At 31.7% G+C, this 20119-nt stretch overlaps 1 protein-coding gene across 3 annotated transcripts in view; it reads left to right on the forward strand.

Annotated features, from left to right (window-relative positions):
* The window catches only part of LOC139529809 (uncharacterized), a 66246-nt gene that overhangs the window by 29702 nt on the left and 16425 nt on the right, over positions 1 to 20119 (forward strand). The window contains exons 10-14 of one of the 3 annotated variants that reach the window (XM_071325725.1): positions 1086 to 1348; positions 2188 to 2383; positions 2579 to 2722; positions 6136 to 6212; positions 8349 to 8636. In XM_071325725.1, the coding sequence (XP_071181826.1) occupies positions 1086 to 1348; positions 2188 to 2383; positions 2579 to 2722; positions 6136 to 6200 (668 nt within the window). In that variant the 3' untranslated portion in view covers positions 6201 to 6212; positions 8349 to 8636. Of the gene's footprint in view, positions 1 to 1085; positions 1349 to 2187; positions 2384 to 2578; positions 2723 to 6135; positions 6213 to 8348; positions 8637 to 20119 lie in introns of those variants that run through there. The other 2 variants (XM_071325726.1, XM_071325724.1) reach the window with 2 other exon arrangements.

The raw sequence follows: 20119 nt of genomic DNA on the forward strand, positions 1-20119 counted from the left end.
CGGACTAACCTAAAAACAACCAAAACACTATGAGAACTGTTGGTATCAAATTACACTCCCACCGGATATGAGAACTGTTGGTATCAAATTACACTCCCACTGGACTAACCTAAAAACAACCAAAACACTATGAGAACTGTCGGTATCAAATTACACTCCCACCGGACTAACCTAAAAACAACCTAAGCACTATGAGAACTGTCGGTATCAAATTACACTCCCACCGGACTTGCATCCCTGTGTAACGCATTCTGCATCAAAAGTCATAGGCAAGCCAAAAATAAAGCATTATTCATAGAAACTTAAGAGCAGTAGATTCAGTTATTTTTTTAAACTGGCATTACATAGTTATAAGATAAATATATGTGCCCTTTTATTTACAAAGTGGGATTAAAGGCTTAATTTGTAAGCACATTCTTGCCATTTATACTTTTCTATTTCATTAATTTACAAATAAATGTTTCCCAACTCTGTGTCAGCAATGACAAGAACATAAATTTCAATAATTATTAAGCACTGTGAACCATCATAGTAAATAAGATAACAATCCTCCAGAGTTTAAAGGAGGAGATATAAGCAATTCTAAGATTAAAGGTATCGTACCGCATGACCTTCTACAATTGAGAAAAACCCATACCTTATAGTCAGCTTTAACATGTAAAATATGAACAAATGACCCAAACTTTCATCTGAAATAATTGGACTCTAAATTAAATGATCTTTGTTTTGGAGACGTTATAAACTCGAAATGATAAACTATATTGTTGTTAGATAGAGTCAAGATTGCCATGAAAACTACACAAACAAGTATTTACAACTTTCCGTTGAAAACAGTTGATATTTTCATGCCTTTTGTATGATTTAGATTTTATAATCTGTTAGTACTAAAGTTAAACATAATGTTAGTGGGATTTTCTCGCTTTGTTGAAGACTCATTGGTGGCCTTTGGCAGTTTTCTGCTCTTTGGTCAGGTTGTTGTCTCTTTGTCACATTCCCCATTTCCATTCTCAATTTTATGTTGTACACATCCAACTACATTGTTTATTTTTAAATATTATGAATTTATTCATATTTATAAATTTCAGTTAACCCATTCCTTCCCTGTAAAATGGATGGTTGTTTGGAAGATTCACTTCAAATGTTTAAAATAAAACGTGCACCAAATACCCGAGATCAAATGTTTGATTTAGCATACAAAACATGCACTGCTAACATAGAGGTACAAAGTAATACAAAGAAGATATGTTTCCGCCAAGCAAATCTTAATGAAAAACCTCATGACCCCTGTAGACCAGCTACAGATAAATACCTCTACATTCTTATACATATGGATTCTGTGTTCACTTTGGTAAGTTTAATTGAGTTTATATTTTTTGACATTTTTACTCTTTGAGTATGTTTGTTTTGTTCATGCATCGTTGACAATGTAATGGAAGTTGATGCGACTTTCATACAAGTGAGAGGTTTAGCTAGCTATAAAACCAGGTTCAATCCACCATTTTCTACATTAGAAAATGCCTGTATCAAGTCAGGAATATGACAGTTGTTATCCATTCGTTTGATGTGTTTGGACTTTTGATTTTGGACTTTCCTTTTTGAATTTTCCTCGGAGTTCAGTATTTTTGTGTTTTTACTTATTTTTCTTTTTTTTTCATAAGGCAAATTGTTTTCCCTTTGGTAAGTTTAATTGAGTTTATAAGGCAAATATTTTATTTTTGCCTCGAAATTTAAGAATGTCAAATCAATTAAAGATTTAATTTGCTCATTAGAAAATATATACAGATTGATTGTTGTTTGCTAAACATTAAGTGACATTTAAATGATATAAAGCATGGAAAAGAGTGGCGAAAGATACCAGAGGGACATTCAAATTCATAAGTTGAAAATAAACTGACAAGGCCATGCATGGCCAAAAAAGAAAAAGACAAACAGAAAACATTAGTAAACAAAACACAACATAGAAAACTAAGGACTGAGCAACAAGAATCTCACCAAAAACTGGGGAATGTAGTAATATTCACATATTTTGTTTCCAATGTTGAACGTGAACCCTTGAGAGAACCCCAAAATGAACTGCAAAAATATCTGAAGTCTTAGTATATATATAATAATTGGGTGATTGATAAAAGGTTCGATTATAATACGAACATGGCAGCCAAAGTCACTGGTCCCTATTGTATTTTACAGGTTATTAAATGTGATGATCTTCAGGGATGGTGGTGTTTACCTCAGGATTTTCCAAAATTTCAAAATCTGACGATCACATGGAATTTGATATACCTCCATGGTTACGTTACAGAAGAGCTATGGGTACTTTCTGCGTCCTCCGGCAATAATAATCAAGCCTGCTCACAGCCTATCATATATACAACACCCACACCAGGTAATATGTCATATTAGTTTTGTTGTATGTGAAGAATAGAGGTAAATAAAGGAAAATTTACAATACACCACAACCATGTTATATATCTTGTAAGTTTTATTTATGACGAAGAATCAAAATAGATAAAGAATTATATTTTCGCAAAGAGATAAATTGTTTTATCCTTTGAATTTATTTTTTGTTTTTCATTAACAGTGAAAGTTACTCGAGCTCCTAAGGAAGATAACAGTGGTTTATCGACTGCAACAATACTAGGAATAGTGTTTGGTTCATTGGCAGCTCTGTGCACATTGTGTGGGGGTGGATATTGCTGCTGCTGCAAGAAGAGAAAATCACAAGGTATTTTATAGATTTCCTCTAAATCTTTTGCATGCTCTGTTTTATAAAGACTGCACAGGGTGTATTACTGATTTGTATCATTTATTTGTGAGTAGGTTTTGTTCCATAAAAAATGTATTGGGTATATTTTTCCACATTATTTTGTGATTAAATTCTAGTCTATATAGTCTGCATACAGGTATTTGACTGATTTCCCCCATATTTGTGATAAAATTCTAGTCTGCATACACTAATTCACTGATATTTAACCATATTTTGTGAAAAGATTCTAGTTCATTATAGTCTGCATACAGTAATTCTCTGATTTGTCTCCATACTTTATGAATAGATACTGATCCATATAGACTGAACCAGGTATTTTATTGTTTTCCTTTTATACCTTATGAATAGATTCTGGTCTATAAAGATGTCATAAGGAATTTTACTGACTTTTATCTTCTTTTTTTTTTTGGTGAAAAGATTCTTGTTTTTAACTGACTGTACATGGTATTTTTATTGATGTTCCTTAAATTTTGTGATTAATCTCTGCTCTTTATAGACTCCACCAGGTATTTTTCTAATTTTTCTCTATATTTTGTGAAACTAATCTGTTACTTACAGACTGTTACAAAAAATATTTGATTTCCTCTAAAAAAATATTTTACTGATTTTTCTCTATACTTTGTGAAAATATTTCTGTTCTATATATCAACATTTTGTGGTAAAGGATAATTTTCAATATACATATTTTTTTTTCAACTCCGACTAGTCTAGCGAAACTTTATGAAAACAAAAATACATAATATCACATAAACTGTTCTAACATTATTCATAGAACATTTTATACAAGATTTTACTGTTAAAAGTTCAGTTCTAAATAGTTTTTTTTTATTTTTTGGTGATCAGATCATATACTATGCACCAACTTATTATCATGTATTTTTTATATATCATTTAGCCTTGTCTATCTTACTTTGAAGCAATTTATTTCAATATGAATTTATAGATAAAAAAAGGTCCATCTTTTACAACATCATGATGATTTCTACCAGTGTTATTTTCAACTGGCAAAAACATCTCTCTGGAAAAATAGTTGTGGTATAGTAACAAGTTATAATTAGTGAAGCCACCTAAGCACCATGCTTCTACATTTAAGGAGGCTCGCGGGTATAAGATTTCAAAAAAAAATTAACATTTATTTTTCATTAAATTTTTTTTATTTATTACCTTTAGTAGTTGTTAATTTATCATATGGTACAAAAATCATTCCAAAAAATCAATTCGTGTTGGCCCCAGGTGACTTTTAAAATGAAGATATCATTGAAAAAGATCCAAATTATCTCCCTTTGGTGCCAAAGATGCTATTTTTTGGCATTTAAATGGAAATATCTTTTTTAACTCATCGGTGACCAATATTTTTTATTGTTGTAAATAATTGTAAATTTAAGTGATTTCTGTAATTTAGTTCTTTTTTTATTTCGATATTACAACTTTTTCTCCTATTAGCTCCTATACAGAAAAAAAGGACATTTACAAAAATGTATGTTTCTTTCGAAAGCAGATTGTGAGAGTAAATGAACGGTAACCCCATTTTTTTATTTTATTTTTTTATTAAGTATAAGATAAAGTTCATTTATAGAAAAATATAGCGAAATCCTATATTAGATAAATAATTTGATTTAGACCCGCGAGCCCCCTTAACAGAATTTCTCGATCAGTATCATGCATTGATATGTCTTGTGTTTGTTTGTGCATACATTTTACTGTACCTGCATGGCCAATGATTTTAGAACAAACTAATACCTGTTTTGTCTGATATCTATCTCACTTTAGACATACATGACATACATTGTATACAATATAAACAGATTTTTGATTTGATGTATATATCTACAAAACAACAAGAAAAAAAACATAGATTTTTTTTTTTAAAACACTGAACTCCGAGGAAAATTCAAAACGAAAGTCCCATATCAAATGGCAAAATCAAAAGCTCAAACACATCAAACAAATTGATAATCAGAAAAGGGTTGATTGAAGTTTACACCGATTTCACTATTAATAATATTTCAGAACCTAGAATACGTAGGGGCTTCATAACTTGTATGCAGACACCCTATGACGAGTTCCTGTCTTTCAGACAACCCTTTTCCTTGACTTCATTGATGATTGTCATTGTTGGATGACTGCTTGGAAACTGAAATACTCTCTTATTATGAATAATATTTACCTATACTACCTTTATGTGGTAAATGGATTCCTTGCAAGTCTACATGTTTGAAAGGAGCATATGTAGGATTCACCTGATCTGGACCTAATTTCATAGATACAGGGACAAAGGTTAAAGTTACATCTGGCGTATGTGGAAAATTTAGTCCTGGTATCTATGATCGAGTTTATTTACAACCACTGGGTCGATGCCACTGCTGGTGGAGATTTATTTCCCCAAGGGTATCACAAGTCCAGTAGTCAGCACTTTTTTGTGCTGACATGAATTATCATTGATATTGTTATATTTATAAATTAACCGTTTACAAAATTTAGAATTTTTTGAAATAAGTACTAAGGCTTTTCTACCTCAGGCAAAGATTACCTTAGCTGTATTTGGCAACACTTTTAGGAATTTTGGATCTCAATACTATTCAAATGCGTACTTTATTTGTCTTTTTTTAAACTTTTTTGGATTCGAGCGTCACTGATGAGTCTTTTGTAGAAGAAACGTGCGTCTGGCGTATATATAAAATTTAGTCCTGGTATCTATGATGAGTTTATTTACATGGATATCTTGGATACCTTAAGCATTATGTTAACTATATTTTATGCATTCACCTAATGTAAGTTGTACATGTCTGACTGGAATTTTTAATATAATCACAACGTCAATTTTTTTAATTTATTGAACAATGATTGATTTGGTGTGGTTATGTCAGTTTATCAGTTACTATAATAAAAGTAATAAGTTAACTATAGTTAGTGGATGGGTTGTTTGTCTTGCAGGGTTCATATAAACTTGACATCATTTCATGGTTCATTGGTTTATGTTGCTATTTTATGGTTTGATCTGTTTCTCTGGTTCTTTAAGCGATAAGATCATCATATTTGGTGTATGGAATGATTGTTACATGTACATGTCTGCCTAGCATGGTCAATCTTACCGTTACAACATTTTCATTTTGATGCTTTGTTACTGCTTATGTTAATTTTTTGCAGTAAAACTTTCATAATTCAGACTTTCAACACTAATTTGATAAATACACATGTACGTTAGTGGCATATGTAGGACTCACTGACCTCGACCTCAAGTGAAGATATTGAGACATTTCAGTATGTATTCTCTAGTTTTTATATGAACTTTTACTATTGGGATGTGTCTCCCAACAGTGATTGTGATGTAATTTTACACAATACCTATGTTGGTATATTGACTTTGTTAGGAACACCAGATACTGTCCCTGATGTCAAACTGTCTATGCTTGATGAACAAAATGACAACCATTAAGTTCATACTTTGGTAAGTATAAGACTATGTACATAAATAGATCTGCCAGTTGCTTTTCCTTTCTTAATTATGTAAACTATAGAAATCTTGATCAGAATAAAAAATACATCTAAAGTCAAAGGTTTCAAATATTGTTCAGTGACTACAATGAATAGCCTTTTTAGGCTAAGTTATACAAGGCTCTATCTGAAAGTGTGAATACATGTGTCTTTGAATAATACACCTTTATAAATTCAGCTTCAGTGTTTTTATCATCCATATATATTTTCACATACTTTCACTAGTTTCAAATCACATCAACATTTTTTATATTTTTTAGCATTTCAATTGAATTCTTTGTCTCACCTGCAAATATTTTTATGGACATTCTTTACACATTAACATTTCATATGAGCACATGAACAGGTTTCCTTTGATTTTCAAATCAGTTTGATTGTTAATGCCTTTTAAAACTTTTCAATGTAACAGTAGGCAAGACATGATAGTGTGTCCACACTTGTCTATAATGTTACATAACAGTATATATACATTATGCATGTGCTGCCATTTTGAAATTGTCATATCACGTCCTTAGAGGTATTTTAGGGTAGAATTTAGATTAAATACATAAAATAAGTTTGTACGAAACTTTGCAATTAATAGTAACACATCTATTACTGAAAATTGAGAATTATCGAGAATTTTTCATTAATGTGAATGATGCCATATAAAATATTGTTCATTCTACACAAATCACAACAATAAATGAAGGAAAATGAGAATAGAAATGGGGTATGTGTCAAAGAGACAACAACCCAACCAAAGAACAGATAAAGCTGAAGGCCACCAATTGGTCTTCAATGCAAGGGAAATCCAGAACCTAGGAGGTTGCCTCAGCTGGTCCTAAATAAAAATGTTTAATAGTTCAGAGAAAATGAAAATCATACTAAACTCCAAAGTTCAGAATATACTGTATACATTTTGTAAATTGTCAATTAAATTAAACCTCATTCTTACCAAACCTTTGTCCTAGTGCTAGTGTCTGTTTTAATTATAATGCTTGAGCTAACTTCCACAAACTTTGTTTCACATTTACATTGTAATGCTTGCACAAACTTGCACAAATGTTGTTTTACTGTTTTAATAATGCTTGAGCAAACTTCAAAAAAGATTTTACATGACTTTTTACCAAAGTTGGGAAGATTGCACTTCCTCCAAACTAAATGTTAAAAAGATGAGTATGACAAGAATCACAAACAATAAAAATACATACAATTATCAAATATTTCGAATAATAATATCCTTCTCATCTGAAATCCTGAAAACTATACAATTCAAACTTGTTTGTTGAAAACTTAACCTTAGGCATTCTAAAGTTTATAAAATAGCAGGAAATATCCAAAGTATAGAACAATAAAACAGTGAAAACTTACCCAATATTAATATCTTAGACTTTTTCCAGACTTTTTCTTTATTCCTGATTAATCTGATTTGTGGTACAATAATTTACATATGGGGTTTGCATTTTGTTCTAGTTAACTGAACTTTATAAGAAATACATGTAGTTATCAGGCTAAAAACAAAATATGAAAATAAAGTCATTATAGATACCAGGATTATAATTTGTATATGTGCTAGATGCATGGTTTGTCTTTCAAAGACTCATCAGTGACAGTCAAATAAAAAAAAAGTAAAAAGGCTAAATAAAGTTCAAGAGCATTGAGGACCTAAAATTACTAAAAGTTTTGCCAAATTATATACATATTTTTTATATCATACATCAGAGATTATGATGACTTGTAGATTGAGAGGGTGTTTTGTTCCTGTTGACTAATGTTAATGATATGGCTGCAGGCAGGGGAACAACACCTTTTTATATAGTATTTCTTAGTTGATAGTGATGAGGGTGGGGTGATAAAATTTAGTCAAAATCACAGAAGTTTATTGGGATACAATACCATGTGATTCAAAATGATTGAATCATTGTCAATAAACACATCATAGATAACAATATTTTTTTTATATTTTATATTTTCACCAAACACTCGTTTCGTCTACAAAAGTCTCATCAGTGACACTAGAGTCATAAACTGTTAAAAAGAATTATTTATGATGTGTTACATCAATAATGATTTTGTAATTTTAAAAATATTGTATCATTATTCACAGGGTCAAGCAGTGGATTTCAAATGAATTGAATTTAGAATTCAAGATGACAGAAAGAACTAAACTGCCTTTTGAAACCTTGATGAATGTATTCTGTGCCTAAAAGAAGAAACACTACTAATGTTAGATGCAATTGGAAATGTTTGACACTTATCACTACTGGAAATTATCATGTGATCACCTGTGATTATGTTTCTTTGATGGAGCTAAACACAACTATTTATTTGTATAATTTCATGGCAGTCTATGGCATTATTTTTTGTTCAAATTAAAACTGATTACTAGCTAGTTTACCTAGTTTTACTGAAATGTTAATGAAGAATTGTTATTTCAATTTGTAGGGGCAATGTGATTGTTTTTGTTTCCTTTGTTTTGTTTTTTATGTATTGTGAAAGAATGGCTACTACAGTTTTACAGGTTGATAAAAGTCTACCTCATTAAGAGCAAGAATTGTTAAGTTACATTGTATGAAATAAATATCAAGGAAAAAATAAATCAGCAGCAGAAACAAAGATGAAAACTTACCTTTTAGGAATGGACAGGCATTTAATTATCAACATCTATTGTGCTATTTGGAAATATGCTTGATCACTGTTGGTGATAAACATAAACTTATTTTTTATTACCCATATTATATTAAAGAGTGAAGTAACTATGATATCAGATTTTTTTAAACTTACTGTAGTACAAAAAAATGAAGAAATGCTCATCAAGCCTTTAAATTCTACGTGTATCTAAAAGTCATACAAATATTATTTACATTTTTTATGACAATATATAGTTATTCCATATGTTTTCCTGAAGTTAAGATCGAATTATTTTTATTAAATATGATTTGAGCTTATGTAGACTTTCTATTATTGTATTTTACAACTAAGATTATTTTGTTATTTGATTGTTGCTTGATATTAAGACAAGTCGCTATATTTTACAATTTATATTATATTTTTATTAGATAACTGCTTAAATGGGCTTTTGGCATTATTGTTTTATATATCAGTTTTTAAATTATTTGTAACATATTTTTTATCAATTTATTAAATATGCAAAGTACTTTTATACTCTATACTAGATCTTTTTTTTAAGCCAGTAATGCAATTTTATGTTAATTCCAACAGAATATAAAAATAAGGAGATGTGATATGATTTCCAATAAGGCAACTGTCCTCCAAATTTCAAATGAAGTGAATATTCGTAATTAATGATAGAAATTTTAAATGACCAAAAAAGTAAAATAACAATAGACAGTATTTAGATAAAGATTTTAAAAATATTTATTATTTTTTTCTGTTTTTAATTGGTAGAAGGACTTAGTTTTTTAACAATTAACATTCAGATACAGGTTAAGGTTTAAGTTTTTTTGGAAATATCAACAAGTTTGTCAAATCGTCTTGCTTTTTTAAATTTATGAAATTTTGACAGAAGCTTGGAAATATTTATTTTCACATTTTCTGATTTGACTGATAATTGTACCGAAATGTGGTCTGATACCAAAATATCTAATGATACTATATTCCTCTGCATGTCACCAGGGTAAATTTTTATCTGATTTTCTGTTATAACTTGCTATCTATGGTTTTACATCATTTTCCCATTTTCGGAAATTATATGAATCAGATATGATGGAAACTTTAGCCAAATTCTGAATGTATCTGCATGAAGCTTTTTATATGTGAACACCATGTGTTTAATTATAGATGATATCTTAATGCATCTTTTGAGTTATATGGCCTCAGACCACAATTAATTCCCTTTGTTCGTGGTCTATTCGTAGTTCCCCATTATTATATGGGGTATTTCTTTTCAAGTAATCTGTCTACTGTTTTCTTTGAAATGTTTACTATTTAAGTGGTCCTACCAGTTGCATATATATTCAAATAAGTAAAACATGTGGAAAAAAAATATTGTTGAATTGTTGAATTGAAAGTAGTGATTTGGCCAAAATGAAAGTAGGGTAGAAATTTACCTTCGTCATTTATTCAAGATTCAAATCCTACCATTGGCATGCTAATAAGGCTTTCATAAGAAAAAGTACTGATGGATTGTCCTGGGACAAGAGTATTTAATTAGATTAATAATGGTCTATAAGCAGTTAATTTATTTCATGTTTGAAATGGTGCAAAATTTTTAATTCAACTTGACTTTAACCAAAAAATGCATTGTAGCCAAGGGGAAGAATAATTGTGTTCTGAGGCCATATACACGATGCATGTCTAAACAGAGGATGTTGTTTTTGGTTTTGATCCTGTTATTGAACTACCTCTTTTTATTAAAAAAAAATCTTATTTCCATATTTTTTAAACCTGATTTTTATTGTTTTTATGTGAAATCTATTTGACATAAATGTTTACCTTAATATTTTTAATATAAACCTAGTTGCTTAGTTTTTTGTTTTGATGAAAAATTAGATGCTTCTCTTTTGAAATTTTCAGTCTTTAATGATTAAAACTAACTCTAAAAATGTATAAAAAAATACTGTAATTATAGATAATTTAAGATGAAAAATATGTTGGTTAAGATTGATGAATTTGTTTAGAATTTGAACTAATGGTTTTTGCAGAGCCTGCAGAAAGCTCGACATAGGGATAGTGATCTGGCGGCAGCGTTAGCTAACTTCTTAAAAGCTTTATATTTTAGAAGGTTAAAGACCTGGCAGCTTCATACTTTGTATATAGATGCCTCATGTCACGAAGTTTCCATCAGTCACATGTCCAATGTCCTTGACCTCATTTTCATGGTTCAGTGACTACTTGAAAAAAAAGTTAAGATCTTATTATAAGTAATAGGATAATTATATTTGGTATGTACATACCTTGCAAGGTCCTCATGCCCTTTAGACAGTTTTCACTTGACCTTGACCTTGACCTCATTTCATGGATCAGTGAACAAGGCTAATTTTTTGTGGTCAATTCCATATCTCAGATACTATAAGCAATAGGGCTAGTATATTCAATGTATGTAAGGAATAAGGTTTACATGTCAAGCTGGCAGGTGTCATCTGGTTTGACCTAATTTTCATGGTTCAGTGGGTATAGTTGAGTTTTTGTGTTTTGGTTTGTTTTTCTTATACTGTATGCAATAGGTCTACTATATATGGTGTATGGAATGATTGTAAGATGTACATGTCTAGCTGGCAGGTGTCATCTGACCTTGACCCCATTTCATGGTTCAGTGGTCAAAGTTTAGTTTTTGAGTTTTTGTCTTTTTTTTTCTAATGCTATATGCAATAGGTGACTGGTCAACTATATTTGGTGTATGGAAATATTTTATGATCTATATGTCAGTTGCGCAGGTTTTATATGAACTTGACCTCATTTTCATGGTTCATTGATCAGTGTAAGTTTTTGTGTTTTTCTTAAACTATCAGCAATAGGTCAACTATATTTGTTTTATGGAAGAATTGTTAGCTGTACTTGTCTGCCTGGCATGGTTCATCTGACCTTGACCTCATTTTCATGGTTCATTGGTCAATTTTTAGTTTTCTTGGTTAATGTTAAGTTTATGTGACAGTTGTAATGAAGTTTATATTTAGGATTATCAACATAATAGGCTAGCAATGATTAGTAAAGAAGGCAAGACATAGTGTGTGCACTCCTGTTCTTGTTATTTGATGTGTTACGAGCATTATCCAAACTCGAGCATTGGTGATACCATTTTTAAGTCCTCTTATAAAATTTCACAAAACTTTCTGTACTAAAGCTCACATAATATCTCTATTTTTGTTTCAATTGAGAACTTAGTGCAACCAAACATGTCTTTACATAATGGGTATCTAGCATTACCATAATAAAAAAAAAAAAATTTACTCACAGAATATGTGATCATTTATGATAAAAATAAGTGATATTCAGTGATTGTTTAGTATAGAAACAAAACTAGAAATTTTAGAAAATTCTCGGAACTGAATCACTTTTTGTTGTGTTTCTATCAGGTAAAGGAGTAGGTTCAGTAAGACCCCTTTTTGGCCCCAAAATATAGCAGTTTTACAAAATTGTTAAAATGTAAACTTTTAGTTATTTATTGGACAGTAGAATGCTTCTGCTACATAAATATGGGCTGTTTTTGACAATACAATGCACATATATCCGGTACTAGCACCATTAAGTCATGCTAAATTACTGAAATCTTCACAATTCTAGCATTTTAGTTAAATTATAGACGGTTTCCGTGTAAAACGAAAGTGGCCGCATTCGTGTTCATCCTTAATATTGAAATGTAAGTTGTATTTGATGATAATATGTAACATATATAAAGGTTGAGGATGAACACGGATGCGGCCACTTCCATTTTTTCCAAAAACCATCTGAAAAGTGACATTTTTTGGCATATTTGGTGGATTTTTCATATTTGAGCTTGAATCGGATGGCATTTGTTTTGATTCCAAAGAAAGTAAAACTTAAAACCTTTATCTAAATATTAGATAAGTTTATCCCAAAATGCAAATTGGACACGACAATTTCATTGGTTTGGAAATAAAACAATATCAAACATCTGCAATTTGGTTTCCATGAAGTGTTAACCAAAATAATCACGATAAAATGCAAAAAAGGAAATATTCCTTACATATATAGATAAAACAATAAACCAACTAAGAGTAAATGTTTGATGAATATCTAGAATTTTCCTGTTTAACCACTGTCAGTTATTTTTATCATTTTATATTCTACTGATTTCTACATTTCCCAAGAAAGAATTAATTATTTTATAAAGCATGCCATTTTTATTGTAACGTTTAAAGATATTGTCAAGCTTTAAATGTCATATCAAGTTTTTGATAATAAAGATATACAAAACTTGGATATTAAACAATAAAATCACTTCAATTGTTTTATGATATACAAATACCTGTGTGGTGCCCTGGTAGCATTTTCTGTCAAGTGGAGAAGGATATTTCTATGATCCATGGCAAGGCTTTAAGATTGATGTGAGCTGCTGAGGTTCTAATGAACTTGACTATAAACTGTAACCGATCTAACTTCCGAGTTCCAGTCATTTGAAAATGGTAAGGAAACAATCATAAAGTACATAGACATAACGTCAAATTTTAACCAAAAATAAGAAATTTCAAGCTTTATTTATTCTGTGTTTAAACCAATCCTATGATTTTTCTATAAAAAATAATTGTTTTTAAGTTATTATTTTCCATTCTTTTGATATATAATTTTCATGGGGTTACCGAACTCCCTTTTTATATATCAGCCGTTGAAAGGTTGTTGCTGACAGGAAAAGAGAAAAAAATCAAGATGTTGCTGAAAGGATTACGCAACGTCAAGGCTATAATGGTTTACTTTTATAAATTGTTATTTGGATGGAGAGTTGTCTCATTGGCACTCATACCACATCTTCCTATATCTATATATCAGCAGAAGTTTCAAGACTATGACCGCTTCGAATGATCATTATAATTTGTTTTGCTAATTAAGAGGGTGGTAAAGGGTTATTTTTGTGCAACGTGATCGACGTTTTTATGCCCCACTTACGATAGTAGAGGGTCATTATGTTTTCTGGTCTGTGCCTCCGTTCGTTCGTCCGTCCGTATGCCGTTCGCCCCACTTCAGGTTAAAGTTTTTGGTCAAGGTAGTTTTTGATGAAGCTGAAGTCCAATCAACATGAAACTTAGTACACTTGTTACTTTTGATAAGATCTTTCTAATTTTAAAGCCAAATAAGACTTTTGCCCCAATTTTACAGTCCACTGAACCTGAGACTACTGTTATAGTAGTCTCAGACTGAACATAGAAAATTAAAGTAGGAGTTTCAGGTTAAAGTTTTTGGTCAAGGTAGTTTTTGATGAAGCTAACGTCCAATCAACTTGAAACTTAGTACACTCGTTGCTTATGATATGATCTTTCTAATTTTAAAGCCAAATTAGACATTTGACCTCAATTTCATGGTCCACTGAACATAGAAATGAAAGTGAGAGTTTCAGGTTAAAGTTTTTGGTTAAGGAAGTTTTTGATGAAGCTGAAGTCTTATCAACTTGAAACTTAGTACACTTGTTGCTTATGATATGATCTTTTTAATTTTCGTGCCAAATTAAAGTTTTGACCCCAATTTCAAGGTCAACTTAACATAGAAAATGGTTAACATTTTGCTCTGTGAATGTTTAAAGAGTGTATTGTGTCCATATCGTTTAATCTTATAGGTGAGTTATTGTATCATTGATTTCTATGAAGGTGGACTCTGACGGACATAATCATCGTGAAAAATGATTAATGACGTCTACTTAGAGTTGCAAAACGTAACAGTTAGAATTATATATTGGAGAGTGCTAACAATGCAATTTTTAATATGAATGTTTTCAAGGGACATAACTCTTTTAAACGCGCGATATTTCCATTGACCCCGTTATGGGTAACGCGTGGTACAAAAATATATAAATGTACGATTTGTCGTTTACGCCCAACAAATTTGGTTAAAAGACTTGTTTTCTTCTTTGGTCAATTAGTTAATTGTGTAACTTAAATTTTTTACAATTGCTTTCAAACAAAATATCAATTTTAAGGTGTCACAAATATGTATTAATTTTTATCAAAACCATGACAAATGTAACCAAAACCATGACGAAATTCTACACTCTTAACTGAACCACGTCAATCGCTTAACCGAACCATACCAATTTGGATATGTTGGTCATCCTGCGTTAATTTCATAAAAATAACAATTTCAATTTAGATAGTTTGATTTACAATATAGATTAAAACATTTAAATTGCTTTGTATTTGCTCATTTGAAAAGAACTGAGTCAATCGTTTTGGGAAGTAGCATAACTTATCCATGACCAACTTAACCAAACTATGACAAAATCACTGTACTAAACGCCCCTCGATATGACGACCTTACTACCCGTGATTACATGTATAAATCCACTATTATCGTATACACTATGACAGACATATGTAATAAATGTACTGAGAATGCTCTAGGAAATTGAAATTCTCAGACCATTTGCTCCTGACTTGGGCAGGCGCAAAAATGCGGCGGAGTTAAAAAGTTTGGTTTTTATTAGATCTCAACCCTCCCCCTATACCTCAAGTCAATGTAGAAAAAAAGGAAAAAAAACTACGCACAGTAAATATCGTTTCAAAAGAAGTCCGAGTCTGATATCAGAATAGGTAACAAACGAAACTAAACAAAATGACAATGAGACATACATCTTCTTCTTCTGTATGTATTATACTTCCATTAAGGAACAGCAAGAATTTCTTGTAGCACTGTAAACATATATACACTATATACACAGTTTCTCCATAGGGCCTCTCACGGAAATATGTACATCTATACACGACCTATACTACTCTTTAAAGTCTAAAGCGGGTCTCAACATTATAAGTAAAGTTTATAGAAAAAAGGAGCAGACTACCTTGCCATCACCTCAATCACTGATATGTATATATTGTGACAAATAATATATATGTATTAAAGTTACTGATCACTTAGAAATACTACACATTAGATAAACTTGTCCCTTTGGTAATTGTTGGTGTTATTTTGAGTCCTTCCAACAGTTTTAGTCTTTTAATGAACAAAGGACTACTAGCAGTTACTAACATGCCAGATCGAGACCTCAATTAAACTGATTGAAAGATAATGTCTTCCATCATAAAAATATGAAGCAGAATCCCTCCCGTTAGGGGTTTAGTATTATACCATCATAAAATATATGAGAATAACGTAACCCGTATCATTCCAACAACTGGTTTTAGAATAAATGTGTTTATTTCCGATGTAAATAGATATAGGAAGATGTGGTGTGAGTGCCAATGAGACAACTCTCCATCCAAATAACAATTTAAAAACAAAATACATGTAAACCATTATAGGTCAATGTACGATATTCAACACGGAGTCTTGGCTCACACCGAACAACAAGCTATAAAGGGCCCCAAAATTACTAGTAAAACCATTCAAACGGGGAAACCAACGGTCTAAGGGACGACATCAAAAGATCGATGTAGGATAAAAAAACAAACTTAAATCAAATAGTTTGGGGGTGAGGGGTCAACATTGCTGCAAGTTTTGTTAATCTAAAATCGATTTTACATATATCCCTATTGGTCAATCAATTTTTCTTAAATTAAGTTAAGAGGGGGGGGGGGGGTCAGTGAAAAAACTATGTGATTTAAGTTTTTTTATCCTTCATTGAACTTTTGATGTCGTCCCTAATCTATATAAAATAAAAATAAAACAGAAACGAGAAACACGTATAAATTACATAAACTAACGACAACTACTGTACATCAGATTCCTGACTAAGGACAGGTGTAAACATTTGCAGCGGGATTAAAGGTTTTAATGGATCCAAACCTTCTCCCTTTTTCTATATACAATAGCGTAACATCACAACTTAGAAAAACACACGGTAAAATATCAATTGGAAGGCTTAACTCAATCGAAAAACGTACATTAATACACTATAAACGAATAAATTTGATCTGCTAAGACCCTATATTAAAGTGAATCAATATTAAGCCAAATATGCAATCTTTTATGACCTGCCAACAGTACTGCAACTATACCCCTTCTTAATTTTTTGTTTTTGATTTATATTTACGAATGATGTCTTTGTACCGGTGTTAAACGATTTAGTAATTTTTTGTTTTAGTTTGTGATATCGAAAACCCTGGTGTAATAATTTTTAGGTAAAACATGAATTCCTCTCTTTAAAATCCAATACGTTTACTAGACGAGCGAATCGTATAAGTTGAGATATTATATATAAACACCATTAGATGGTGACAAGGGAACGTCGCCATTTTTACTTTTTCTTATCTAGAATAAAGTTTCTCTTTAATGATATAGATATCAAATCGAGGAAAGGGTGGTGTTCATTGGTAGTATTAGCTTTATTCAAAGTTATTTCAACAGGATAATTTTTTTTAGTATGCATACTGCAGTTGTCATTATTGTGAGGTTGACATACAGTATAGTTTTTTGTTTGTTGTTACTAAAAAATGATCTAAAAGAGTTTGAACATTTGAATTCGCGTTCTGACGTTTTAAACGCCCATTTAATTAGGTGTGTGTTTTTCTCTCAATAAGAATATGGTGCAAGGTGGTATATAGGGTAGAAAATTCAAAACTTTAAACAGATTCAAAATTACCAATATAAGCATGTTGGTCAGGTTGTTGTCGCTTTGACACATTTCCCATTTCCATTCTCAATTTTATGCAATTTATCAAGTACTTCCAACGACACTCCAAAAGTAATTTACCTCGCATAATGAACATATCTGATATCATCGGCGAAACGGATATTCCACAACGGTCAACCAACTCGAGATGGCGTCCGTAAAATTTACGAAGAGATGATTTCAACTTCACCATTTTGATTTCTAGGTTTAATAGCTTCCTTGTGAGCATCAACCATTCATCAAGGAAATCATGATAGGAAATACAAGCCCGGGAGTATCGTATCATATTGGAGATATGTATATACCATGTGTGCAGGCGCTGCTGGAATGTTGCTAAATATACAGTCCTCCAAAAGTTAATCACCACCTATTTTTATTGCATCCGATTTTTTTTTTCATTTAAAAAATCAGTTATTCCTCGAAAAAGAGAAAACATTTAATTTTGCTAACATATACCATAAACAAACCATAAACTTAAGTTTGGTCACTTATGCAGGTTCTATGCATTTAAATTTTGCGTTCATTGAAATGGCGCAAATTACACAAATCAGAAACGGAATTTAAGTTTTACTGTGGTTTTATTTTTTTACAACAATTAATCACCCAATATCATTACAATTCTCTACAAATAATCTTTGGTATGTTCGGCAAATTTAATGTCAATATTTGAGTCAATAGGATGTGTAACCACCTCACTTCCGGTACAGTTCCATAACCACGGCGTCTCATACTCTGTACAAGCCTTCTAAACTTTAGATGATGAAATTTATTCCATTGATCAACAATTGCTACTCTTTAATCGCCAAGATTTTGCAGTGGTGGGTCTCTGTGATTGAGATTTCTGCCAATGGCATCACAGACATATTCGATAGGGTTCATGTCTGGAGACATGGAAGGCCAAAAGATAGTGTCAATGGCTTCTTGCTCTTTGTACTCGGTTGCAAATCTTGCCCTGAATGGTTTAGCGTTGTCGTCCATGTACAAGGGTCTTGACGCAAGTGGGGGATTATCAAAATGAGGGACTACAATGTTTCTATAAATCCCTGTATGTCTGTCCGTTCATGTTGCCCTGCAGAATATGCATACCCAGCTTACAACGGTATGAGAATCAATCCCATACTGTAACATCACCAGCACCGAATGCAGTTGTTGGGCAAATGTTGTTTTGGTCATAGGCAGTTTTGTTTTCTAGCCAAACTCATATTCTTCCGTCTACTGGTCGTAACAGAAACCACCTCTCAACTTCTTATTGTGTTTATTGTTAACTTGTTCTCGTCCTGAATATGTATGAAATATTTGCCATTGGACGTTAAGCAACCAACAATCAATCAATCAATCAACAATATTAAAATGCATGGTCCTTGATAAAAAAAAATATCTTGCGTTCCATGATCTTAGTTGAGGGCCCTCATGGGGTTTTTGATTATGTGATTACTTGGCCGTTTTTTTAATGATTATTTGATTATTAAGCCAAATATTTCATGATTATTTGATTACCTAGGACTGTATTTTTAGTTTATGATTATTTGATTACTAAAGATAAGCAAATATTTAATGATTATGTGATTATATTGGCAAAAAAATGGTGATTATGTGATTACTAGAACCCCCCATGAGGGGCCTCTTAGTTGCTTTATATGTTTTTTTTAACTTACCAGTTTGATTTCTAAAAAAAAATATCTTTAAATATTTACACAGGTAATAATTGTTTGCATAACAATTGCTTCCAGGATCCAGCATTACTGATGTTTCTTAAAGTAAGGAAATCGAAGAAAAACGGGTCATTTTTAGCCATATTGAAAAAAACAAATCCGTGGTCACAATGTAATTAATGTTAACATAATTATAGGCCAAATTACAGCCTTCAAGACGGAGCCTTGGCTCACCCCGCACAGCAATCTCAGCTTGTTTTTGCATAAACAATTGTTTCCAGGTTCAAGCAATACTGATGTCTCTTAGAGAAGGAAAACGGGTCATTTTTAGCCATTTTACTGAGAGAAAAAAAATCGGCGGCCCCAAACCCCTGCCTCCCCTGAATTAGAACCCTATAGTTACGGCCCTGTCTGGTCAAACTGAGACGGCAGTGCTATACTAGTAGTCCCAGGGTCAAAGTCAGCCTTCAACACGGAGCCTTGACTCATACAGAGTTAGGCACATTTAAAAAGGGGACGAAAGATACCAGAGGGACAGTCAAACTCATAAATCGAAAATAAACTGACAACGCCATGGCTAAAAATGAAAAAGACAAACAATAGTACACATGACACAACATAGAAAACCAAAGAATAAGCAACACGAACCCCACCAAAAACTAGGGGTGATCTCAGGTGCCCCGGAAGGGTAAGCAGATCCTGCTCCACATGTAGCACCCATCGTGTTGCTCATGTTATAACAAATCTGTTAAATAGTCTAATCATTAATCTAACCGTCCGTGCCGGGCCAGCGAAATCCAAGACAACGCACCGCGTTCACTACAAGTATCAATGAACAACTGAGCTTAAATATGTGTTAATTAAATCTGGGAACAGTATATTTAACGTTAATATATATGTTCCTGATTAAATGTGAGGGTCAAATCACGGTCAGTGATTTATATTGATTACGGTAGGAATGTTTTCTTCTGTCCTCTGGGTAATTGAAAT

Source organism: Mytilus edulis, chromosome 7, assembly GCF_963676685.1.
Source record: "Mytilus edulis chromosome 7, xbMytEdul2.2, whole genome shotgun sequence".
Taxonomy (NCBI): domain Eukaryota; kingdom Metazoa; phylum Mollusca; class Bivalvia; order Mytilida; family Mytilidae; genus Mytilus; species Mytilus edulis.